The sequence below is a fragment of the Humulus lupulus genome, chromosome 3 (assembly GCF_963169125.1).
Source record: "Humulus lupulus chromosome 3, drHumLupu1.1, whole genome shotgun sequence".
Lineage (NCBI taxonomy): Eukaryota > Viridiplantae > Streptophyta > Magnoliopsida > Rosales > Cannabaceae > Humulus > Humulus lupulus.
The window spans coordinates 15,284,204-15,311,464 of record NC_084795.1 but is presented as its reverse complement, the minus strand read 5'-3'; the positions used below and the strand labels follow the sequence as shown (position 1 = coordinate 15,311,464).

At 37.1% G+C, this 27,261-nt stretch overlaps 1 protein-coding gene across 1 annotated transcript; it reads left to right on the top strand.

The window, feature by feature from the left end:
- The first annotated feature begins 10,592 nt into the window (after positions 1 to 10,592).
- On the top strand, positions 10,593 to 13,114 carry LOC133822203 (GDSL esterase/lipase At3g27950-like). The gene is made up of 5 exons (XM_062254456.1): positions 10,593 to 10,928; positions 11,152 to 11,361; positions 11,469 to 11,641; positions 11,907 to 12,177; positions 12,311 to 13,114. The coding sequence occupies exons 1-5, from the start codon at positions 10,688 to 10,690 to the stop codon at positions 12,559 to 12,561; spliced, it is 1,146 nt and encodes a 381-aa protein (XP_062110440.1). The 5' UTR covers positions 10,593 to 10,687; the 3' UTR covers positions 12,562 to 13,114.
- The last annotated feature ends 14,147 nt before the right edge of the window (positions 13,115 to 27,261 follow it).

Sequence of the window (27,261 nt, the reverse complement as noted above, 5' to 3'; positions counted from 1 at the left end):
AGCGAGTCAAATTTCCGGTTCACCGTTCACCGTAATTGTTCTAGGGTAACCAGGGTGTTACAGCTGGTGCCTCTGTTTTTGGGAGGCGAGCCGCAGTTCAGTAGGGTGGGGCCACGACGCTTTAGGGCATTTGTGGCCAGAATGGTGTTTTAGTCATGGGAACTCAAACCTTAGGCCTTGGGATCGTTTCTACTATCCAGTTTAGTAGGATACGATGTCCCAGAGGCTAGGTCTTGGTTCGGGAACCTTTTATTACTCATTTTATTGATGGGAGTTTATATTTGGTTATGACTAGGTGACCGCTAAGGGACCAAAGGATTGATCTTTCTCAAGGGTCATTCTTTTATTATTTCACGCTCGAACCAGAGGTAAGAAAACTGCACCCAGTATGTGACATGCATGGTTATTGATGAGGCATGTTGAGTGCTCTATATGTGGACATTGATTGCATTGTAAATGCTTAGCAGTCTTGCTTATCTGTGAATGGTACTGACTTATTAGTCAGAATCGACAATGGTGTCAGTATTGACTATGAAGCAGTGACTTATTAGTCAAGTTCGGCAGTAGTACCGAGCACTGGTCGTATGGGATTGACCTATGAGTCAAGAACGGTTTTAGCGTGTTTAACGCAAGCCGAAAAGATTAGATCTAATCGACATAAGCATTATCAACATAAGCATGAAATGCTTGATCGACCTTAAGTTCGATGAAAACAAAAGCGCTTGTCTAGTCTAAAGGATAGTTATTTAGAGCCAGAGCCAAAAGGCTAAGGTGACCTACACGTCACATGGCTTAGGGAGCGGATCCCCAGAGATAGGCTTATTAGCCATCTATTTAAGGAGAAAACCCCTAGAGATGGACTTATTAGTCATCTATACAGGGGATAGATCCTTGAGGTAGACCTATTAGTCACCTATCAAATGTGTGACTCGTTAGTCACTTAAACAACGTGTGATTCATTAATCACTCATCTGATTGTGCGGAAAGCCCCAGAATGATTACCATAATCATTTGTTGATCTTCACTTATCTAATTTGGGCTGCAAGCCCAGTATGATTATCATAGTCATCAATTGATATTGTATACATGCAGTAATGAGTTTTCTTGCTGAGCCTTGGCTCACGGGTGCTATGTGGTGCAGGTAAAGGGAAAGAAAAGCTCACTCAGCCTTGAGTGGAGAGCTTAGGTGGCGATGTGTACATATGCGGCCGCTTGACCACCACAGCCAAGGTGTTTTTCAGGGGAACTAGGGGTTACCCTATATTTTGCCGCTTAGGTCGACAGGTTGTAATTTTTACACTGTAATGACCATTTTGGATTGTAAATAACTTGTAAACACTTTTATGGGCCCATGTACAGTTTTATGTTTTAAATAAAATATACCCATTCCTTTTGATCGAGATTTTTCACCTTAGCCTATTAATAACACCTAGATGCACGTTTATAACCTAATGACTCGTTTAGCGAGTTAAGCAATGTTTAAAGTTCACAGTAATAGTCATGGAGTAACCAGGGCATTACAGTTATAACTCTAGTCGTGGTAATACAAATACCACTCACCTAATTAACACAAGGTCACATAGCCTTGAAGTGTTATCACCGATTTGACTTGAGCTATCAAGGAGAAAACAACTCCTCTGGAACTGAAGTTGAATCTACTAAGCCTGCTCCTCAAGCTAATCTTGCTTCACCAGCCACAGTAGTTGACACAAATTGGTACGTGGACAGTGGAGCCTCTCACGATGTTGCTTTGAACACAACTGCTCTCAATGCTCCTACACTGTACAAAGGCAAGGAGAAGCTAGTTTTTGGTAATGGTTCTAAACTTCTCATTAAGAATATTGGTGATGCTCACATTATTGCAAGTATATCTATGCATCCTAAGAATGTTCTTCATGTTCTTGCCATAAAGAAAAATCTTATAAGCATTTCCAAACTAACATGTGATAATAATGTTTCTATAGAATTTACACCTAACTATTGTTTTGTCAAGGACATTGTTACGAACCAGGTTCTTCTTCAGGGAATGCTTAAACATGGACTCTATCAGCTGGTGCTACCTACTTCACACTCATCTTCCAGTCAAGAACCATGTGCATCAGTCTATCACAGTGCCTTTCCGACCTCTATTGATTTTTCATCATCATCTATCAGTTGTAATACATCCATTCCTTCTACTGTTTGTAAATCTTTCAATTCAGTAGCAAATCTATGACATAAAAGGCTTGGTCATCCAGCCTCAACTATTCTATCAAAAATCTTGAATAAAATGTCAACTTCTTGTACCAAATCTGAGATTAATTTATGTGATGCTTGTCAATATGGAAAAAAAATCATCTTATGCATTTTTCAAGTTCACAAATAAAAACCAAAGCTCCTTTACAAATGGTTCATGTGGACTTATGGGGTCCTTCACCTCATCCTTCTCCTGAAGGCTATCGTTATTACATACTATTTGTGGATGACTTCACAAAGTTTTCTTGGATATATCCTATGAAGCTAAAATCTAAGGCCTACTCGATTTTTATTCAGTTTAGAACCTTAGTTGAAAAACAACTAGACTTATTAGGGTGGGGAGTTTCAAAAATTACAACCTCTATTACAACAATTAGGAATCATTTTTAGGCATCCCTGCCCTTATACACATCCACAACAAGGAAGAATTGCGATATCTCTACAAAATAGAGTTATTTTACCACTATTTATAAGCTAATTAGTGTTAAGTTCTTAAGTTTTTTATTAATTTATTAAGTTTTTAAGTAATTTTGAATTTATTAGTCTTATCATGATTTTATGTATTTTTGTGTGTTTTTATAGTTATTTTGTTGTAGTTTAATTATTTGAATTATTGTTGTTAAGTTAGAAGTAAAAAAAACATTTTTATTGATCTTAAATGTGAAATTAAATTAAGTTTTAATTAGTATTTTCAAAGAATTAATATGATTTATTTTATGATTGAAAATATTTAATTATGATTTAATTTATGTTTATTTTGTAGATAATTTGTTGCATTTTTGCTCTTGAAAAGCAAGAAAAGTGAAGAAAGAAGTGACATTTTCAAGGAAAAGAAAGGAAAAAAAATGGCATTATTGAAATACCAAAAGAGAAGCTTATTGGCCCAAGCCTTTTGCCCCAGCCACAAGCCCACCCGAAGGCCTCTTGCTGCTGCACTCCCTGACCAGCCAGCTCCAGCCCACGGTCCAGGCCCATCCGAAGCCTCCTTGCCTAGCTCGCCTGCCTGCCTTTAGCTGCCCCAGACCATGGCCCAAGCCCGCCTCTTCCCAGCCAGCAGACCCGTGCCCCTCCTCAGCTGCCAGCAGCCCAAGCCACACGGCCCAAACCCGAGCCCAACAACCAGCTGCCTCCCCTGCCTAGCCCAGCCACCCAACCAGCCCCCTTTGTGCTTTTTGAGCCCAACAATTGCATCCTTGTCCCCTTGTCCCCAATGTCTAAAAATGCCATATTTTTATCCAAACTTTTCCATAAATTTTACCCCAAAATCATCATTACACCCTAAAATTTACCCATATTTGCCATATTATTATTAATTTAAATTGATTATTTTAATACTCTCATTTTGGCTATAAATATGAAATTTTCAAGACCATTTGGGTGTGCTTGGAGGAGGTTATACTACAATTTCTACACTTTCAAGACCACTCCATTCTCTTAATCTTTTTTGTCATTTTTTTATGAGTTTTTAGAGGAAAAATTTAGGGGTTCCTCCTCCAAATTTTACTATTTATGTTTGTAATTTATATTCTAGTTATGAGTTTCTGATCTTTTTAAGGTTATTAAGGTGATGATAAAACAATATATAACTGATAAGTGGTGAAAAATGCACATTTGTTTATTTTAATTATCAAAATAAATTAAGTTTTAATTAATATTTTCATGGAATTAATATGATTTGTTTTATAAATGAAAATATTTGATTATAATTTAATTTATTGTTATTTTTTAGGAATTAAAGTTGTATTTTGACACTTTGAAATGAAAAGAAGAAGAAAGAGTTAAATCTGAAACAAATGAAAGAAAATTGGCAAATCTGAAAAGAAAAGGCCCAAGAATTCGGCCCAAAAGCTTAAGCCCAGCCTTCTTTTCCCTCTCTCCCAGTGATAACTCTACAAAATAGAGTTATTTTACCACTTTTTATGTGCTAATTGTTGCTTAATTCTTGAGTTTTTAATTGATTTATTAAGTTTTTAAGTAATTTTGAATTTATTATGTTTATTTTGATTTTATATATTTTTGTGTATTTTTATAGTTATTTTGTTGTAAAATATTGTAGTTAATTATTTGAATTATTATTGTTAAGTTAGTGGTAAAAAATTGTTGTATTATTAAACTTAAATGTTAAATATAAATTAAGTTATAATTAATATTTTCAAATAATTAAATTGATTTATTTTATAATTGAAAATATTTTAGCATGACTTAATTTATATTTATTTTGTAGGAATTATGTGGTATTATTTTAGCTCTTGAAAGCAAGGAAGAAATGGTATTATTCAAAGAAAAGTAATAGATGTGGTGTTTTTGTCCAAAGGCTCAAAGCCAGGCCCATAGTTTCCTTCCAAGCACATGATGCTTTGGCCCATCAGCACTTAGCCACTTCTCTCCAGCCGAAGACACTCCTTCAGCATTTGCATATATGCTCTTCCATCAGCTACATCCAAGGGCCAGCCTACAACCTGCCACACTCCAGCCTTCACGCCAAAGCTGCATGCTTCCCACGCCTCACACCTGCCAGCACCAAGATCAACCCAAGCCCATGCATGCCCAATTTTATTGAGCCCAACATTGTCCCTTTTGTCTAAAAATACAAACTTTTTACCCCACTTTCTACACATTTTACCCAAAAACATAATTATTATACCCTATAATTTACCCCTATTTGCCATATTATAATTAATTAATTTAATTTAATCAATTTAATTAATTTAAATTGATTATTTTAATAATCCCATTTTGGCTATAAATATGGTATTTCAAGACCATTTAGGGGGATATTTTTGGAAGAGGGAGGTTAATATACCAAAAACTCTACACATTTCAAAACCTCTCCATTCTCTTCTTCTTCTTCTTCTTTTTATTATTTTCTATGTATTTTTAGAGGAAATTTTGGGGGTTTCTCCTCCAAATTTTCCTATTTATGTTTGTAATTTTTAGTTTGTATTTGCTATTCTAGTTATGTGTTTCTAATCTTTTTAAGATTATTAAGGTGATGATGAAACAATTTGTAACTAGATAGTATTTATTTTGTATGTTGATTTCCCATTTTGTGCAATAAAGTTTATGGATTTTCTTCTTCAAATATTTTCTTTCATCTTAAATATCATGTATTTTGGATTGTTAGCACATATTTACACTTTGTTATTCATTAGTGCATAAACATAATATTCTTTGTGTAAGATGTGTCATTAAATTGTACACATCCATGCTTAGAACAAAAATATTATGTTTTGCCTTTTAAATAATGTTCATTGATTTATTTGTTATTTCATTAGGTTGATTTACACTAAATGCTTTGAAATTATAATTTTGAAAAGTGAAGAAAAATCCTATCATTTTAGAAATAATTTGTGCTTAAAGTTATAAATCTATTTAGAAAATGATAGTTTGATTTATTTTAACTATCACTAAAACTTGGGAGTCAATATACTTATAAATATTATTGAACTTATATTTTGTGGATTCTAATCCTTAATAATCTTATTTTACCATCTTGTTTACAATTATTAATTTAGTAATATATATTGTCTTTAATTTCTTTATTATTGTCTTTTATTTTATTTTCATTATACAAAAATCACATCAATCTTTGGAACTAGGTTAGAATTTGTTAATTTTGGTTTAAAATAGTTTTCTTTTCGATTTTAGACAACTCCTTTGGGTTCGATCTCGTGCTTACACGAACACTATTCTATAAATACGATTCGTGCGCTTGCGAGTATAAATATTTAAAACATACCCGTTTTGGGTCCATCACCCAGCGCTAGGTGGCACCTCTCCATCGCGCCCCGTGCCCCAGCAGCTGCCTTGACCCGATCCCTTGACTCGGCCTCATCTGGTGACCCACGGCCCAAAGCCAGCCTTCTCCCCAACCCAACGTAGTCCTCCAGCAAGCCCAACTTCACCCAGCGGCCCAAACAACTCCAACGGCCCAACGTAATTCTCCTCCAGCCCGCTGACCCGGTCAATCAGCATTCTCCTTCAACCAGCCTACCTACGTGTCGCACTCCCATTGGCTGGAAATGGGTCAATGGATCAGCTGCCACCAACCACCTTTGGCCCAATTTTTTGTGCACTTTGGGCCTTGCACATTGCCATTTTGAGCTTTAAAGCTTTTTTTTTTTTTTTGGTGATTTAGAAAAAGGGCATAGTGACCATACACCAAAATAACTAGGTTAATATTTATAATAAGATTTAATTTTTCAAAATCATATTTTATTATTAATATTTCAGATTTATTTTGTAAACCTCATTTTGTTGTTTAATTTCTTTTTAGTCATTTTCTCCCTCTATAAATAGGGACTCTCATTTCACATTTTGTATGTAATTTTTAGGTAGCAAAACTCTACCAAATTTTAGTCTCATTTCTCATATTTTCTCTCTAGAATTTCATAAGAATGTCTAGCATAATAGGCTAACCTTCTTAGGAAGGTTAGGATGATCATATATGCACTATGACTTTGTTTGGTATTTTTGATTCACCATGTGCTTAATGTTTATATATTTGAGTGATTTATTTTCTTTCATCTCTATTTCTTCATCTTGCTATTTATATTTATGTTTACTAATAGTATATAGATTTTGTCAAGCACTTTCTATGTATTATCAAATTAGTGAAAATAATATAGATAATATCTTTATCATTTTCTCCATCTCATTCATATATATTTACTTTTGCTAAAATATATATAGAATCAGTTATGCTCTTTCTATGTATTTTATAAATAGTAAAAGTAATATTTGTGTTAGGTTTTATGTCCAATCTTTTATTGCATTATTGTCAATGGTATAATGTTATTTTTAGATTTCTCATAAGATTTAAATCATCTTTCCATGGCAAAGAATAATAACTTAATACATTTTTGTAAAACATATTTGTGCTTCAATGTTAAATCTTCCAAATGAATAGTTGGGTTGTGAACTTCTCATTTGTGTAATTTTTATGAATCAAATATCCAAATAAATAAGTATACATATTGGTGACTCTTGATACTTCCTACTTGTTACCTATTGTTACATCACACTTTAGTCTATCTTTATTTCTAATCTGTACATCTCAAAAACAACAAAAATATCACTTGTTCTATTTTCTACATATTATTTATCTCTTAACTTTATTTATTGATTAACTTTATTTCTTTGCCTCCTTGTGGAATCGACCGCCCGATCTATACTACAACCACCGCTTAGTGGATGCACGTTTTAGGCGTTAAACAGTAACTAGATAGTATTTATGTTGTGTGTTGATTTATCATTTTGTGCAATAAAGTTTATGGGTTTGTTCTTCAAATATTTTCTTTCATCTTAAATATCATATATTTTTTATTATTATAACATATTTACACTTTGTTCTTCATTAGTGCAAAATCATAATATTCTTTAATTAAGGTGTGCCATTAAATTGTGCACATCAAATGCTTAGAACAAAAATATTATGTTTTGCCTTATAGATAATATTCATTGATTTAATTGTTATTTCATTAGATTGATTTACATTAAATACTTTGAAATTATAATTTTAAAAGTGAAGATAAATCCTACAATTCCATGATAATTTGTGTTTAAATAGAACATCTAATTTGAATAAGTGATAGTTGATTAATTTCTACTATTAATGAAACTTGGGAATCAATTTGCTTATAAATATTATTGAACTTATATTTTGTAGATTCTAATACCTTAATAATCTTCTTTTACCATCTTGATTTCTACTATTAATTTATTTTTATATATTGGCTTTAATTTCTTCATTATTATCTTTTATTTTATTTTCATTATACAAAAATCTCATCAATCTTTGGAGCTAGGTTAGAATTTATTAATTTTGGTTTAAAATAGTTTTCTTTTTTATTTTAGACAACTCCTTTGGGTTCGATCCCGTGCTTACACGAACAATATACTTCATATACGATTCGTGCGCTAGCGAGTTATAAATATTTAAAACATACCTATTTTGGGTCCATCAAGTTGAAAGGAAACATAGACATGTCACAGAAATGGGTCTTACCCTATTAGCTCAAGCCAAACTACAAATCACTTTTTTAATGTCTCTATAAACTTGTCCCTGATTACAAATTTCTAAAGATTTTTGATTGTGCATGTTTCCCATTTCTAAGACCTTATAATACCAACAAGTTTGAGTTCACAACTTCAAAGCGTCTTTTTCTTGGATATAGTCCATTCCACAAAGGGTATCGATGCCTTCATCCTAGTGGCAGAATTTACATTGCTCGAAGTGTTAACTTCAGTGAAAAAGAATTTCCCTTCTCGGGCCTATTCTCTAGCTCTCAATTACTCACCTAAGTCAAGTTCAAAAACAATTTGACGTCACATGCTTTTGTTATACCTTCCTCACCTCCTGGTTTCTCTCCAATACCAACCACTTCTTCATTATCATCTTCTAAAACATACTCCAACACGCTATCACTTCCAACTCATGCTTCAACTTCAAATCAAGGTAGCATTCCAGTTGATATTACTCCAACCCCTGAAGTTGAACCTTCTTCGGAACATATTCAAGAAAACACTGAGGTTAGTGAAAATGCTACTTAAATTTTATTACCACTTACAAATGCTTTCTCTACTCATGACACAACTCGAATGAGTGTTATTCCTTCAAATCCACCTCCACTACCACCACGACATCCAATGCAAACCAGATCAAAATCTGGTATATACAAACCCAAAGTTTGCATGGCTACTACATCTCCTCTCAAATGCTATATGAAGAGCCTACTTTTGTCAAGCAAGCACTTCAATTACCTCAATGGAAAGCAGCAATGGAAGAGGAATTTAAAGCACTCGTGACAAATAATACATGGATTTTAGTCCCTGCCAAAGACAACATGAATATAGTCAATAGCAAGTGAGTTTTTCATACCAAATACAAAGTAGATGGCTCTCTAGACAAGTTCAAAGCCAGACTTGTAGCAAAGGGCTTTCAACAAACACCTGGGCTAGACTTTACAGATACATTCAGCCTTGTTATAAAGGCTTCTACAATCCGAGTTGTGTTCTCTTTGGTTGTTCAGTATGGCTGGGACATTCAACAAATAGATGTGAAAAATGCATTTTTAAATGGTCACTTAAAAGAGCAAGTATATATGAAACAACCAACTGGGTTTGTTGACTCCAAACATCCTCATCATGTTTGCCTATAGCACAAAGCTATCTATGGCTTGAAACAAGCTCCTAGAGCATGGTTTAAAAAGTTAAAAAGTGCTCGACTTGATTAGGGTTTTCGGTGTTCTACTTTAGACACGTCACTTTTTTACACATCTACAAAGGAATCTCCACTCATTGTTCTAGTCTATGTAGATGATATACTCATCACTAGTGCCAACAATACTTTGATTTCCAAGCTTATTTTAGACCTCCATGCTCAATTTGCTCTCAAATCTCTAGGTTTTGTTCACTACTTTCTAGGCTTTGAAACAATGAGAACTCCTGCTGGACTTTATTTAACTCAGTCCAGATATGCCTTCGAGTTAATCAGAAAAACAAGCCTGGATACATCAAAAGAGGGTCCTACACCAATGGTTCTTGGCAATAAACTATGCTTAGGTGACAATCCCTTACTTGACAACCCTAAAACATATCGAAGTGTAGTTGGTGCTCTTCAGTAGTTGACTCTCACAAGGCCAGATCTATTATTCTCAGTCAACAAGCTTAGTCAATTTCTCAAAGCACCAACAACCAATCATTGGAATGCTTGCAAAAGGGTTCTTCGATACATAAAAAGAACACTTCATCTTGGTCTTCATTTTAAATCATCCAACGTCTTGACCTTAGAAGCCTTTTCTGATGCAGATTGAGCATCAAGTCTTGATGGTAGAAAATCCACCACTGGTTATTGTCTTTTTCTTGGTGACAATCTCATTACCTAGGCTTCACGCAAACAGCAGGCTGTCTCACGATCTAGTGTTGAGTCATAGTATCGAGCTCTTGCTTCCACTGCCACTGAGCTTACATGGCTACACTCTCTGCTCAAAGAACTCGACATTCAAGTTTCTACTGCTGTTCCCATCCTTTGGTGTGGCCTTAAATCCTCTTTTCCACTATAAAACAAAGCATATCAAGTTGGATGTCCACTATGTTAGAACTCATATTCAAGAAAAGAAACTTGATGTTAGATACATTCCCTCTGAAGAACAGCCTGCAGATCTTTTTACAAAGCCTATTTCATCACCACGTTTTCAATTTTTATGTAACAAGCTTCATTTGGAATACTAGCTATAACTTATTCAGTTATGACTAGTAGGTTAGTTAAATCTGTCAAATTGTACAAATTGGCTTTCTGTTATAACCAATTTGTAAACAAACTTTTCTTTTAAAAGCTTCTTGAACTGATCTTGTAATATATATACTGTTTTATTCAATGAAATAAGACGTAACAACATTTTTCAAATCTCTCTCTCTCAACTAGGATGTACCAACAAAAGTAGGATCTTTTATGGGACTAAAGAAGAGTCAAATGGCAGCAGCGATTGGGGTCGTTTTACTGGCTTCATTGCTGTACCTATACCCATCCAAAGCTTGTCATTTTCCAGCCATTTATAACTTCGGCGACTCCAACTCCGACACCGGCGCTGACTCGGCGGCGTTTGGCCGGGTTCCTCCTCCTTTTGGTGAGACCTTTTTTGGTAAACCTTCTGGTCGTTATTCTGATGGGCGTCTCATAATTGATTTTATAGGTATGTTGGTCCATCTTATCAGAGTCAAACACAACATAATATTTTGAATAGAGATAACCCTTTTGGGATTTTTCTCCAAATAAAACATTTTTCTTGGTTAGCATAGCACCTCATATATTGTTTGTGCTATGTGGTTTGGTTCAATACTGGTATTTCATTGTATGGTAGTGATAAGTATGGCCTTTCTTTGTTACATTGACAATGTTTTGCCTTTTATTTTCAGCTGAACATCTGGGATTACCATCTTTGAATGCATACCTTGATTCAATTGGATCGAATTTCAGCCATGGAGCCAACTTTGCCGCAAGTGGGTCTACTATGCAGCCAATGAATGCCAAGTTATATGAGGAAGGTTTTAACCCCTTTTCCCTCAATTTGCAGCTTTTACAGTTTGAGCAACTTAAAGACCGAACCGAAGAGCTTTATTCAGAAGGTTAGGACTTCTAGCTGATTGAAACCATAGAATTAATATCATAAGCTGTTTTGTTCATCAATTTGATAGAACCTAATTGTCTGCATTTTTTTTGTTTTTTTTTTTAGCTAAGAGCTCTCAGATCACAAGTAATCTCCCAAAACCAGGGGACTTCTCAAAAGCCCTTTACACATTGGATAGCGGTCAGAATGATCTTCACTATGGATTTGTGAAATTGACAAGGGAGCAGTTAAAGACATCCATTCCCTACATAGTTAACCAGTTCTCTCTATCCATAAAGGTTAGTTTGTGTCTTTTATCAGTCGATTTTCTTAATATATATAATTCCTTAACAAGAAGAGTATACACAAGAAAAAGGATCAACTATATAAGAACATGGGCTAGTTATTATATTGATTTTGTCATGTTGCCTTGACTGTTCATTGGAGACATTATTTCATTAGTTTTCCAGTTTCATATCAGTACAAAAGCACAGTTCATCAAATATGATCATCTGTTTTTCGGTAATACTGTTTAAGCCTCCTCTTTTTATGAAATTGATTCAGAAACTCTACCAAAAAGGAGCGAGAATATTTTGGATACATAATACTGGTCCCATTGGCTGCTTGCCTTTTTTTGTGATCACCAATCCCTCAAAGCCTGAGGATACTGATCAAAGTGGCTGCATAAAATCTTACAATGAGGTGGCTCAAGAATTTAACAAGCAGCTTAAAGAGCAAGTGTCCAAACTAAGGACTCAGCTCTTTGGTGCAGCTCTTTATTATGTTGATACATATTCTGTCAAATATTCATTAATCAATGAAGCAGAAAAATATGGTAAAGACTAGTATTTATCTGTATTTAAGTTTCAGATTTTTTTGGCCGAGCATGAAAAGGGTGCTTTCTTAGTTCTTGGTATCTTAATCTAAACACTGTTGTCTTATCTCTGTTGATAATTTGGGAATTGCAGGGTTCCTTAGTCCTCTTGGATACTGTTGCAAACACTATGGGGATAGTGGTCTCCAATGTTGGGAGACAGAAATAAGAAATGGGACTGAATATTTTGGGATTTCATGTAGTGACCCTTCAAAACACATTAGCTGGGATGGCATACATTATAGTGAAGCTGCAAACAAATGGATAGCTAATCATATTCTGGATGGTTCATACTCAGACCCTCCAGTTCCCCTCTCCAAAGCATGTAGCAGCTCTGGTTCATAACTTGTATGAAACTAAGTTCATAGCAAAATGAGAAATTTCGGTTTCACCTGTTAAGATCATTCTACAATGCCTTTGTCATCTCTGCGACTGGATCAGAACAATTACTGGTATTGGAGGTCTCGAGTTCTTCCAACTGTTCGTGCTTAGGATCTCGATGGTATCCTGCTTCAGACAAGGGGTCAACCTCAGCCATTAATGAAAGGTTCTTCGAAGCTATTGGTGTTGCCTATACCACAGATGTAGTGATTAGTAAAGTTGTACTTTGATGTTATTGCCTCTTCTACCACAATTTCATTTTTTTTCCAAATTTACTTTCTCTGATTTATTAACATTCTTGCATTTTTCCTCAATATAAAGTGTCACTGTTCGCTCACGGACCAAAAAAAAAGGTCTTGTGTATCACTGTATCTGTTGGAAAATCATTAGTCATTACCATTGCTGTTCTAGGTACGAAGTCTTTTCCAATTATTGTCCTGTTTCCTATGATGTCCGTTTGTTGGTGTAATTATCTGCTATTTTCCCTCTCTTTAATTGATGTCGTTTTTTGTTGTCATCGTTTTTCTTTACTTTGTTGTGTTATTGTCGTTTTTCAGTAAAGTTAATTTGCCTCTCTTATTTATCAACCGTAAAATAAATCGGATGAAAAATGATATAACAAATACGAAACAATTCAAATTGAAGTAACATCTACACTTGTAAAAATAATGTTATTTTTTTGTTACAAGAAATCTAACTACTAACTATATTATTCATAGATATACACCAAAATTTATGGTGATGTCATGATGGCAAGAAACGACTTGTTATAGTTTTCTTGTTAGTTTAGCTATCCTATTAGTTGAGATATCAATTTTCTTGACTACAATGGTTTTTGAAGATAATAAATTTCACATGGGGCCATTTGATATGGGAAATTTGACTTTTTATGCTTAATGGTGTGGTGTAATTCAAAAAAATGCTAAGCATTTTTATCATTACAAAATAATGCCAAAAGTTTTGCTAGTGCCCAAAATGCCCCTGTCACAATTCCCCCCAATCCCCCTTTTGATTCTCCTTCTCTCTCTAAAACTCTCGGTTCAAACTCTCCCCCGACCGTTCAACTAACCAGAACCCAAACCCGTCGCAGCCCCTGTCGAAACCCCGCGCTGCTGCCTGTCGTCTTGCCTCTCGCCGTGCGTCCGTCATCCAAAACCCACAGCCTCTCGCCGTCCGTCCGTCATCCAAAACCCACGGTTCGAGTTTCTCCATACCCAAAACAAAGGTAAGATTATTACATTGAATTTGTGTTTGTAGTGTTATATTTTAGGATTGTTTGTGTGTTTGTGTCTGGTTTTCAGTTTGAATCTGGTTAGTTTTGGGTATGGATTAGTGTGGGTATGTTGAGAGTGAAGTCTGGGATTTTTGTGGGTCTGGTAAGGTTGCTCGATGGTGGTTCGACGGGGGTATGACGGTGGTTCGATGCATGCTCGATAGGGGTTCGATAGGTTAAGCCGTTAAGGGTTCCAAGTTTAGGTTTGATGCTCGATGGGGGTTCGATGCATGCTTGATGGGTTGGGTATTTGTTGGGTTCGATGGTTGTCGATGTTGGTTTGATAGGGTAGGCCTTAGGGGTTCGATGTTGGTTCGATGGGGTAGGCCCATTATGGGTTCTAGGTTTAAACCTAAGAAATTAGATGCATGCTCAATGGGGGTTCGATGCATTCTCGATGGATTGGGTCTTATGTTGGGTTCGATGGTGGTTCGATGCATGCTCTAGGGGTTCAATAGGGGTTTCGATGGGTACTCGATAGGGGTTCGATGGGTGTTCGATATGGGTTCGATGGTTGCATGTATGTTTATTTATGGATTTTTCACGCGACTTTGTTTAACTGTATTATTTTTATCTTTATTTTTTGCAGATGCCGAAGTTTCTTTTACCCTTGACAAATCACTTTCCTGGACGAGTCACATATAGGGGCAATGATTACTTTAAAACAATCAAGGACAAGTTTGAGGAGCTCGGGTTAATAGAAAGGGTGAAGGAATCCCCTTTCAAACAATTTTTCATGGCTGAGAAGTTAGACTTCTCTGCATCTCTCATACATCAATTAATGTTGCGCAAAATCCAGTGCATCAAAGAGGATGAGTTGCATTTACATTTGGGATCTAGACCCTATAGATTTGGTAGAGGCGAGTTTGCTTTGGTTACGAGGTTGAACTTTAGTTCCGGGCCATCTGAGACTGATTTGAAGAAACACTTGACTAGTGACCGATTAATCAAGGAGTACTTTAATGATGAAGAAACAGTGAAGATAATGCATTTAGAGGCTGTTTTAAAAAAATGCACTGTAGTTGAAGATACCTACAAGTTGGGCCTATGTTTCTTTGTTGAGGGGGTTTTACTTGCACGAGATGGCAAGTTAAATGTCTGGATAGATTCGCTGAAGATGGTGGAGGACACTGAGTATTTCTTTACTTACCCATGGGGGAAGGTGTCTTTTAACAAGCTTATGGATTCATGTAAGAAAGACATGCATCATCAGAAGATGAACTATGAGAAGAAGAAGGAAGTTAAGGGGAAACAGAAAGAAGCAAAATACAGTTTGTATGGTTATGTCCCTGCATTACAGTATTGGGCATACAAAGCCATCCAGCAGTTTGCACGTGAGTATGGTATTAACCATGGAAACCAGTTTCCGAGGATGCTCAGTTGGTCGAGCAATAAGGAGCGTCCTATTTCGAAGGCCGACCTTGCACCGATGTTCAAGAAGACGAGTGTAAGTTCTGCTATATTATGTCAAAATAGAGTATTCTTTGGTGGTTTCAAACTAACTTAATGCTTTGTATTTGATGTCGTTGATTGTGTTGTCCATGTTGAAGCCCCGGCCTTCGGAGATAGATTATTATAGCGCTCTGACGGAGGGTGATGCTCCCTTGTATCCCGGGTTGGGCCAAGAAGAAGAGGTAGAAACTCCCACTGATTTTGAGAAGGTGGCAGAGATAGCTGCTGAGGTTGCGAAGGCAGCCAATATTTTTGTAGATGGCCCTGATGATGAGGATACCCCAGTCCCCATCGGCCCCACACCCTCGGCCCCAACCCCATCAGTACACCCCATTTCTGATCAACCTGATTTACGGGAGGTGTTGGAGAGGTTGGAGCGAGTCGAGAGTCGTTAGGATACCATCCTAAAGAACCAGGCGGTCATCATGGATGCTGTCAATAAGATCTTGACATTCGTACAAGATCTTCCAAATGATTCTGATTCCAACTCACTTGACCTCCTAGATGATTTTGTCTCACATGACATAGGCCCTCCTCCCCCGATAGTACTCACAGCAAATCCTGAGACCCCAGGTGTTGCTATTGTAGAACCTGGGGATGTTGCTCGTGTAGAGTTTGAATTGGCCAAGAGGAAAAGACGCAAACCTAAGAAATTTGAAGACTACATCGACCCAACTAGAAAGAAAGCTCGTTTGGATGTGATTGATGACATGCCATTAGTCCTCGACCCTTTAAAGAAGCCACTTGCTACACAGTACAGAACGGTCGATAAGTGGTTGCTTGGAGATATTCCGAACAAGACGAAGAGGGATGTCCAAACTGGTGTGTATGGTCCGAGTTGGTTTCTGACGATGAAGACACCACAGTTTTGGATCGATGATGGGGTAAGTAATTTTATTAATATCTGTTATCTGGTATAAACAGTGGGTTCGATAGGCAGAGATGGTTTGGGTTCATGGGGTTCGATAGGTAGATGTTTTGGGTTCGATGGGGTTCGATAGGCAGGTGGTTTGGGTTCATGGGGTTCAATAGGGGTTCGATGGGGTTTCGATAGGGGTTCGATAGGCAGGCGGTTTAGGTTCATGGGGTTCGATAGGCAGGTGGTTTGGGTTCATGGGGTTCGATTGGGGTTCGATGGGGTTCGATAGGCAGGTGGTTTGGGTTCATGGGGTTCGATAGGGGTTTCGATGGGGGTTCGATGGGGTTCGATAAGGGTTTCGATAGTGGTTCGATGGGGGTTATATAGGCAGATGTTTTGGGTTCATGGGCTTCGATGGGTTTCGATAGGGGTTTCGATGGGGTTCGATAGGGGTTTCGATAGGCTGATTAACTGCTTTCCTATCATTTTTGTAGCATATTGATGCGGCCAAGCATATGCTACGTAGGCGTCGACAGTTCTATCCCGGGGCATATCGGCAAGATGCTGTTGTGATGAATATTATATTCTCACAAGTGGTACCGGCCCGTTATGATGCATATCAGAATGCCAAGGAAGCAAATAAGAGAAGGTTTTTGTGGGATTCAGATGTGATATAATTGATTACAGGAATTGACAATCAATTTCTGGCATCGTGGAAGGGAGTAGACATTGTATATTGGTGCCAGAACTACCTTCAAGCGCATTGGTTTGCAGTTGAAGCCTCCATTTCTACTTGGACTCTGAATGTTTATGATTCGGACGTGACAGTGATAAGTGATAAATAACTACAATCGTTTATGAAGTCATGGTCTACTTTGTTCCCATCGTTGTTATTGCAGTCACAACTTTTCAAGGACGACCCTCAGTTGACGATTCCACCTGGAGCTAAAAGATGCAAAGAGTTCAAAGTGCACCGCATGCCAGTTGATTCAGTACCCCAAACCAAAATCAGGTAATCAAAAGTCTAGTTTTTATTCAAGTTTTTTAAATTAAATTCTATGTTGATTTTGTTACTAATGCAATTTATGTTTTGGAGTGGAGATTGTTGTGTGTACGCCATCAAGCACATCGAACACTTATTAGGTAGGCTACCACTTGACACGATTTGCGATGACAACATGGAGTTGTTCAGAAACAAATGGACAGTTGACTTATGGTATCAGAATGTTAGACATTGAACATTCTCTTGTTGTTATATTTATTTGCTTAAAATCTAGATTATTAAGAATTTTTTTTGAGTCGAGCATCTTTTTATTAACAACAATTAACGACCAAAATTCATTAACGACAATAAAAAAAGAAAACGAAAAATAACCTTCAACTTCAAGTTTAAATAAAATACAACAAAAAATAAACTCAAAGCCGAGCTTTGCATGAGGACTTGTTGTGTCCACGACCACCACATCCACTGCACTTACGCATTGTAACTGGTTTTTCCCCGCCAGATGGCCAACGGTTTGTCCTTGGTCTTCCTAGCTTTGGATTTTTGGCCTACCAACTTGTTGTTTCTCTATGGGTACACCAACTACCATATTCTTAATGTCATCTGGAAGTATCCAGTCATCCTCGTTCCCAGTTGGATAAATGGTTTCTTTGTACGAATTCTGTAATGCCCCGAATTCTCCGATGTGTTTAACGGCATGAATAGTAGGCCGGGAGGGCCATACTTGCCTAATTATGTTATTAATTGATAAAATGCATGTATATGTTGATTATATTATAATATGATGTGAAATGCATGCATGTGAGTCCATATTTCTAATTACAGGGGTGTGATGATAATTTGGCCCGTTGAGGGTAATTTGTGTATTTGGGTGCATGATGTGATTTGTGAATGAGATTCCATTATTATGGAGATATATCCGAGCTATTCGGCATGAGACGGTTATTTTTAGTGTATTAGTAGTTTTGTCATAACGGGGTCAATTCTGGGGTAATAGAAATGTTCATTTGATGATAAATTGGGAATATTTGAGATCAGGGTGAAATTCTGGAGGTTTTGACTATAATGTCCCCGGGGGTGTTTTTGGGACCCCGAGCATTAGGTTTTATTTGAGGTTACTTAAGCTTGAAGTAGCTGTCAGATAGAACGTACGATAAGAAAACTTCCTGTTCTCCCTTTTCAAAGTCTGTTTTACCGTTTAAGCCTATTAGACGAAATCTTGAGTTCTAGGAGTCAGAATCAAGTGAGGATCAAGGCATAGCGATCCTAGAAAAGATTAGAAGCTTCTTAACCGAAGGATTTGACGGAAAACAACCCAATCGAAGGTAATCGAAGTTTAAGTTTTGAGTTTTTCCGAGTTTCTAAGCTTTGAATTGATTTTGTGAATTGTTGAGTTTCTGATTCGTTTAAACCTTCGGTTTTGAGGGTTTTGATGCATGGGGAAGCTTGGGAACTTTGTGTTGATGATTGGGGAATGTTTAGGTATGATTTTGGAGGTTTTGGAGTGTTAAAAACGCGGTTGGGAATGGCCCAGGGTGAAGGGTCGCGGCCCTGTTCTTGGGGCGCCGCGACCCTGCCTTAAAGAAGCAGGTGGAGAACTTGTGCTTGCTGGGCACCGCGGCCCTTGATGGAGGGCGCCGCGGTCCTTGCCTCAGAGAACCCTGGGGGCCGCGGCCCAAGGTGCTAGGGCCGCAGCCCTTGCCCTGTTTTCGCCCCGTTTGCTCGTTTTGACCCCGGGAACCTAGTTTTGGGCCTTGGGAGTGTCCTTACTACTTGGATTAGTTTGGATTGATCTCTTGGAGGCTAGATAATGGTTTGAGAACCCTTGATTATCATGATTATTGATGGTGTCCTATATGTGTTACGATTAGGTAACCGCTAAAGGACTAAAAGCTAAACCGTTCTCAAGGGTCGTTCTTTTGTTCACTCTAGCTCGAATCAAAGGTAAGAAAACTGCACCCCAAGTGTGACATGCATGGATATTCATGAGGCATATTGGTTGTATAAATATGGACATGGATTGAATATAGAATGCTTAGCATATGTTGCTCACTTGTGCATGGTACTGACTCATTAGTCAGATTTGGCAAAGGTGCTAGTATCAACTGTGAAGCTGTGACTTATTAGTCAGGTTCGGCAGTGGTACTGGGCACTGGTCACATTGCGCCGACTCATTAGTCAGGGTGGCCTTAGCGTGTTAACGCAAGCCAACAAAGACTAGATCTAATCGACTATCAGCATTGAATGACTCAAAGAGCATTAATGCCAGACCAACCCCGAGGGTCGATGAATGAAATAAGCGCTTGGAGGCTAGTGGCTTACCTAACAGCCACTCTCCCACTTGAAACAGTGACATGCTTGTCAGTCACTCAGTATGGTTTATCAGAACCTGTTGAAGGCTAGTGGCTTACCTAGCAGCCACTCTTCCATTTGAATTAGCGACTTGCTTGTCAGTCACTCAGTATGGTTTATCAGGACCTCATGTGATGTTCACTCATTTGCTTGAAAGCTTCATGCTCAGTGCGATTATAATGATAATCATTTGATAATGTTTATGAAAAGTGTTATGTTTTCTTGCTGGGCTTTGGCTCATGGGTGCTATGTGGTGCAGGTAAAGGAGAAGAAAAGCTCACCTAGCCTTGAGTGGAGAGCTTAGGTGGTGATGTGTATATATGCGGCCGCTTGACCACCACGGCTGATAACTCTACAAAATAGAGTTATTTTACCATATTTTATATGATAATTGTTGCTTAGTTCTTGAGTTTTTAATTAACTTATTAAGTTTTTATGTAATTTTTAATTTATTAGTCTTATTGTAGTTCTCTAGATTTTTATATGTTTTTATAGATATTTTAGTATAATATGTTGTAATTTAATTATTTGAAGTTTGTATTGTTAAGTTAGAAGTTAAAAGTGTAATTCTTGTGAGCGTAAATGCTATATTAAATTAAGTTATAATCAATATTTTCAAATAATTAATATGATTTATTTATATTTGAAAATATTTGATTGTTATTTAATTTATGTTTATCTTGTAGGAATTATATTGTAGTTTTGGGAAAAAGAAAGAAAGAAAAGTGGCATTTGTGAAGAGAAAATAGCACATTTTGGCAAAAAGCCATCTCACTTCAGCCCCACGGATTGGGCCTCACAACTAGCCAGTAAGCTAGGCCCATGCCTGATACATGCCTGGCTATCTCCAGCCTCCACACCACTGTTGACTCCAACATCACACAATTCCAACTCTTCAGCAGCAGCCTCCTCATCCGTGTCCTCCAAGAAGCCGCCAGCTGTCCATTTCCTTCAACTTCCAAGCAAGCCTCATCACTTCAGCAAAGCACCCATTCAGCCCAAGTCATCTCCCCAACATGCAATCAGTCGTGGCCCTTTTTTCTTCACCACAGCTAGCCCAATTGGGCCTCCTGCCCAGCGTGAAGCCCATTCGGCCCAGCCCCTGTAATGACCCACTAATCTAGACTATTGGACCATTATCGAACTATACATACAAATTCTTACTAAAACATACATTTGCGAAAATACCATAATTTATTATAAACTTGTAGAAACAAAGGTTACTTTCATAAAAATAAGTAGGATATGGGTACCCATTGTCTTTAAAACAAAAATAACTTAAAGTAAAAAGAGTTACATAGAAAATGCGGAAAATACATTTAAAACCATAAAAAATAAAATGAGACTACATCCTCGAATCGAATAACGCTCGGCCCCTTGACTCCATTCACCATCGATACACATCCTCTAAGCGTCACGAATCTTACCGCCTCTAAAGCTTATTTTCCTGCACATAAAACAGAAAGGAATGAGCCTAATGCCCAGCAAGGAAAATCTAACACATAGTCATAAACATAAACTTCATAATAAACGTAAAGGCATATCATAACACTTAATACATACACTTATTATAATGCCCATTATTACTTGGGGTCCCATAGACTAAACAAGCTTATGCCCATGAGATTAGTGGGGTCCTACTAGCTAAGTAGGCATATGCCCATAATCTTTTTGGGGTCTTGTTAGTCAAATAGGGCATAAGCCCAAGCCTACAAACATACACATTCATAACATATTCATAACATATCATATTTCATAACATAACACATAAGATAACATAAGCAATACACATATAGATTCTATCCTATTTTCCTTACCAAAGTTACCGAGATGTGTGGACTGAGTTGGGACTTTTTGGAACACTCCTAAAACCATAAGAAAGAGTGAGTCTAAAGAAGAAAGGAGATGAAATGAAAGGGATGGAAAGACTAAACCATTTGAGAAACATGCTTACTGAAACTTATGTGCTCAAGAACTTAGATTCCCTAACCAAAATGAAGATTAAGGTTAGAGATTGAGTAGAAGACTATGAGAAAGAAAATAACATAATACAGAAATGAACTAGAGTTTTGGTTACCTCAAAGACTTGAAAGACCAATCTACTCCTCAACCGAAATACTATAGAACCTCACTTCCCAAAGTGTTTGATAAGCTTATGATGTTTAAGCTTATGATTTTCCCAACCCAGGTGTTTACACTCTCACACTCACTTAACACTAGCAGCTTCTGAACTTAGAGCAAAAGGTGAATAATGGATGGGTACTAGGTCCTATTTATAGAGTTTGGGAATGAAAGTATCTTGATTTTACTTGAATAAAAATAATGGCTTTTTAGGTGAAAATCATTTGAATAATCGTTCAGCAGAGGCTGAAGACTCGTTCAAAAGATGCTGGACTTATGGAGGAGTTTGAATGGCTGAAAGGAAAAGAATTCAAAAGTGTTTGAATTCATGCTGGAGGAGGCGATATATCGCCCCCTGTAGGCGATATATCGCCTGGGCTAGTATGCCCGAGGCGACCGTGCATCGTCACGTGTTTTCCGTATCTACGTGCTGCGATATATCGCCCCCTATAGTTGCGATATATCGGCACACGCTGAATAATTAAACACGAAATTACACATTTTTAGCTAAGTTTGAATGGAGTAAACAGCCTTGACTAAGCCCTCAACGTATTCAAAGCTGCTGACTGACCCTATAACATTCAAACTTTACTCCTTATTAAATTTAATCCTCAAAAATACTTAATCCTTTATCACCATTCATAACATGTGCTTAAAATCCTATTGGTTGATGTCTAAACCTTATAATATAATAAATATAATCCTTAATATCAGTCACATTAATCAAACCTTAGGTTATACTTAATATTCTTAAACTATAGATTAAACTTAGAAAATCTATAAGTACTACTATGAGTGTCCAAATAATTCCCGGTCTGAACCAAAAATCCACAGTAACAAAGATAATACTAAACATACTATAATACTACTGAACAATTAGCTAAGTAAAGTTCTTGGACTCTACAGCCCCAAAGCCCAGCCGAAACCACCTGCCACCAACACCTTCAGCCACCTCTTGAGCCCATCATTTTGCATTTTGTCCCCTATAACAAAATTGCCAACTTTTTACCCTTTTGTCTACACATTTTCACCACAACATCATCATTACATCCTATATTTTACCTCTATATACCATATTTATTTTATTTAATTAATTTAATCAATTTAATTAATTTAAATTGATTATTTTAATAATCTCATTTTGGCTATAAATATGGAGTTTCAAGACCATTTTAGGGTGCTTAATTTTTTGTTACCATCTTTTTTCTCCCATTTTCTCTCTACCATTCTCTCTTCCATTTGGGTTTTTCAAGAGCATTTTGCAAGTATGTATGTCTTTTATTTTGTAATTTCTACTCTAGTTATGTGCTTCTAATCTTTTTCATAAGATTATTAAGATCATGATGAAGCAACTTGTAACTAGGTAATATTTATGTTGTATGTTGATTTCCCTTGTAATGCAATAAGTTTATGGATTTTTCTTCTTCATATATTTCTTTCATCTTAAATATCTTGTATTTTAGATTGTTAGAACATATTTACACTTTGTTCTTCATTAGTGCATAAACATAATATTCTTTGTGTAAGATGTGTCATTAAATTGTACACATCCATGCTTAGAACAAAAATATTATGTTTTGCCTCATAAATAATGTTCATTGATTTATTTGTTATTTCATTAGATTGATTTACACTAAATGTTTTGAAATTATAATTTTGAAAAGTGAAGAAAAATCCTATCTTTTTATAAGAAATTTGTGCTTGAAATTATAAATCTTTTTGGAAAATGATAGTTTGAATTATTTAAAACTTGGGAATCAATATACTAATAAATATTATTAAACTTACATTTTGTGGATTCTAGTATCTTAATAATATTTTCTTTTAACACTTATTGTCAACTCATTATTGCTTTATTTTTATTCTCTTAAATAGTTTTATTTTTCAATATTTTATTTTATGTTCATACTATTAAAACTCATCAATCTTTGGAGCTAGGTTAGAATTTATTACTTTTGATTTAAAATAGTTTTCTTTTTTATTTTAGACAACTTCTTTGGGTTCGATCTCGTGCTTACACGAAAACTATTCTATAAATACGATTTGTGCACTTGCGAGTATAAATATTTAAAACATACCCATTTTGGGTCCATCAACGGCCAAGGAGTTCTCAGAGGAACTAGGGGGTTTACCCTATTTTTGCCGCTTAGGTCGGCGGGATTGTAAATTTGAAACAGTAGTGACCATTTTGTACTGAGAACAACTTGTGAACGTTTTGTTTAGCTCTGCAGAGCAGTTTGTGACGAAAATCTCCATTTCCTTTTTATTGGTTTTATACCTTAACCTGTTAATTACACCTAGAGCACGTTTTTGACCAAAGGACTCGAGTAGCGAGTCAAATTTCCGGTCCACCGTTCACCGTAACTGTTCTGGGGCAACCAGGGCGTTACAAATTCCTCCATGACTCAATGGTGTAAAACGGTGAACACAAAGAGTAAAGGTTCACTCCACACTCTATAGCTGCTGCAGCTGCATGGGGACAAGGTGTGCCTATGAGCTGGAATACCCCACATGAGCATGATTTTGTCATCAAATTCACCTCAGCATCGCTGTCTGCACCAGTTACATGAAACTCGAATTGACCAAGGGCATAGACATTCATGAACCTTCCTTTGTCAACATTGTTCGATACATTTGCCTCCATCAGGGTGGATAATTTGGTGGTAGTCTTCTCTATCACACTACGTCTTTCAGAAAACCAAGACTGTAGTGTGAACTGAATGAATTCTAAAAAAATTGTAACTGGAAAGGTTCTTGCATCCTTGGTCTTGTTGTTGAAGCTTTCAGCATAGTTGCTTGTCATTATATTATATCGTTTTCCAGGAAAGAAAGGACGAGACCACTTATCGAAACCGATTCCCTCCAAATAGGCAGCTATAGGAGGATCCATTCACTTAATATTTTCAAAATGCTTTAGAAATTCGGTCTTCTTCCATGCATAGGCTGCTGCCCACATCTCACTGTGATAATGATCAGTCTTGAACTTGGCTTTCACATTCATACTGATGTGATGGTAGCATGCGCCGTGGTAGGCATCCGGAAAGACAGCCTCTAGAGCATGAATAATACTCGCATGCCTATCTGACACGAAAGCCAAGTCATCAACGTCCCCAATGGCTTCCTTCAACTTCGTCATGAAATATTTCCACGAGTTGTGGTTCTCACCATCCACCAACCCGAACGCAATTGGATATAAATGACTATTCGCATCCAAAGCAACGGCACATAGCATGTGGCCACCGTACTTATTCTTCAAGAACGTGCCATCCACACATATCACAGGACGACAAAATCTGAATCCTCTCCTACAAACTCCAAGGGAAAAGAAGCAATGTAGGAAACGACCATCTTCAGTGACAACATCAGTAATTGTACCTGGATTCTTTTGCTGCAACATGTGCAAGTAGGATGGCAACTTGCAATGCGAATCATCATATGTCCCCCTAACATACGTAAGTGCATTCTCTCTACATCTCCATGCCTTTTCATAACTCATATCAATACCAAAAATTTTCTTCATATCCTCCTTTATGTTATTTTCCATGTAACTGGTCTCATCAACTGTGTATTTTTTCTTTATGAGGTGTCCAACGACCCACGGTGCAGCTTGACGATGACCTTTTTGTCGCACTTCTAGTGAGCATGTGTGCACGCTCTTGTATACCGTGATCTCAAACATGGGGGACATTGGTAGTTTTTTCCCTCTCAGTCTCCAACAACAGTCAGGATCTTTGCATGTGATATACCACATGTCAGTACCAGACTTTTTCACCATATACTCAAAGTTATTCTTCATTGCAAATAGAGCAGCTTTGGTTTTTAAATCAATCTTGTCCTCAAAAGTCTTCCCAACATATATTTCTCCCATTGGTCCACCAGATGATGAGGAATGGGTTTTATCAGATGCCTCAATATCTTCTTTTGTAAATATTGGGGCACTCCATCTAGTGTGATCTTCTCTTGATACAATTGTCTCCCTCCACCCAGTGTTATCTTCTGTCCTAGCAGGTTGATTACTGCTTCGAGCAGGTGCTCGGCGTCCTTGAGTTGGGAGGTGTGCCTGTGCAAGAGGCAGTCCTGACTCTTCTTCTACTTGTTGGGCTTGGGAAATGTCTAACTTCTCATTTGAAACATCTGCACTATAATACGAGTCATCCTCGGAACCATAATCATTATCTTCAAAGAAATTACCAACTGGATCATCATTCACATAAGGATCGTACTCATATGCCTCAAGCACACCTGTGGGACCTCCTTGTGGTATATCAAGCTGAATAGTAGCCATCGGATCAGTAACTGGAACAAAAGTGCCCACCTCGCTAAGATGCTTGTAACTGCTACCTGCAGGAGATGGATCGACACTAGTCGTGTCTTTTTTGTTCACACTAGGAGAAAGATCTGATATGACATTCTTCTTAACTGGAGTCACACATAAGACTACCCGTTCTTTCAAGCTTATTCCTAAGAATACACGAACTTGACGATCATTCTTCAATTGAACCGGTGCAAATGGTTGGTCACCGCATACGTATGGCACCTTGAGATTCAATTCATACACCTCTCTATCCACCTGAAATGTCTCGTGCAGTATGTCAAGTAGTTGCAAGTAAGTGACATCATTCTCTGCTGGTATCACTTCACCTTCAACATCCTTAAAATACCATTTCCTACCATGCATTTCCCAAACACCGTTGTAAGAAACAAATATGTAAACAGTAGAACCTGAAATAAAAAAACATAAATACAGTTAGCTGAAAAACAGATGGTAGGAAATGGTATTTTAACGATGCTGAAAAACATGAGGCATCGAGCCTCCATCGAGCATGCACGAAATAGTGAGAATGCACATTACCATTGAGCTTGCATCGAGTAGGTATCGAGTAACCATCGAGCACAACATGCAATGTAAAAAATGATGTGTCATCGAGCTTGCATCGAGCAGGCATCGAACATCCATCGAGCATGAATGAAATAGTGATAATGCACATTACCATCGAGTACCCATCGAGTAGGTATCGAGTACAACATGCAACCTAAAAAATGATGTGCCATCGAGCTTGCATCGAGCAGGCATCGATCATCGATCGAGCATGCATGAAATAGTGAGAATGCACATTACCATCGAGTACCCATCGAGTAGGTATCGAGTAACCATCGAGCAGAACATGCAACCCTAAAATTGATGTGCCATCGAGCCTGCATCGAGCATCCATGAAATAGTGAGAATGCACATTACCATCGAGTAGGTATCGAGTACCCATCGAGCAGAACATGCAACCCTAAAATTGATGTGCCATCGAGCCTGCATCGAGCAGGCATCGAGCACAACACAAACCCCGAAAATTCCCAAAAAACGCAGATCGACAAAAAACCAGAAAAAACCCAAAAAAATGTACAAATATTGCTTAGATCTATTCGAAATGCTCAAAAAGTTTAAAGGAAACATCACTAATCCAAGTATTTAAGAAAAAATTGCTTACCCATTAAATTTTGAATTTAATTTAAATTAGTTAGCAATTAACTCTAATTTTTTTCGTAATTATAACATTAGAGATATTTACTAATTGGAGGTAAGTTTAAGGACTATAATGTAAATGAAAAAAA

Coding starts and splice junctions, on each gene's coding strand:
- LOC133822203 (XM_062254456.1), top strand. CDS start 10,688: ATGGGACTAAAGAAGAGTCAAATGGCAGCAGCGATTGGGGTCGTTTTA. Junction 10,929..11,151: donor TCTCATAATTGATTTTATAG/GTATGTTGGTCC, acceptor TTTTATTTTCAG/CTGAACATCTGGGATTACCA. Junction 12,178..12,310: donor CAATGAAGCAGAAAAATATG/GTAAAGACTAGT, acceptor TGGGAATTGCAG/GGTTCCTTAGTCCTCTTGGA.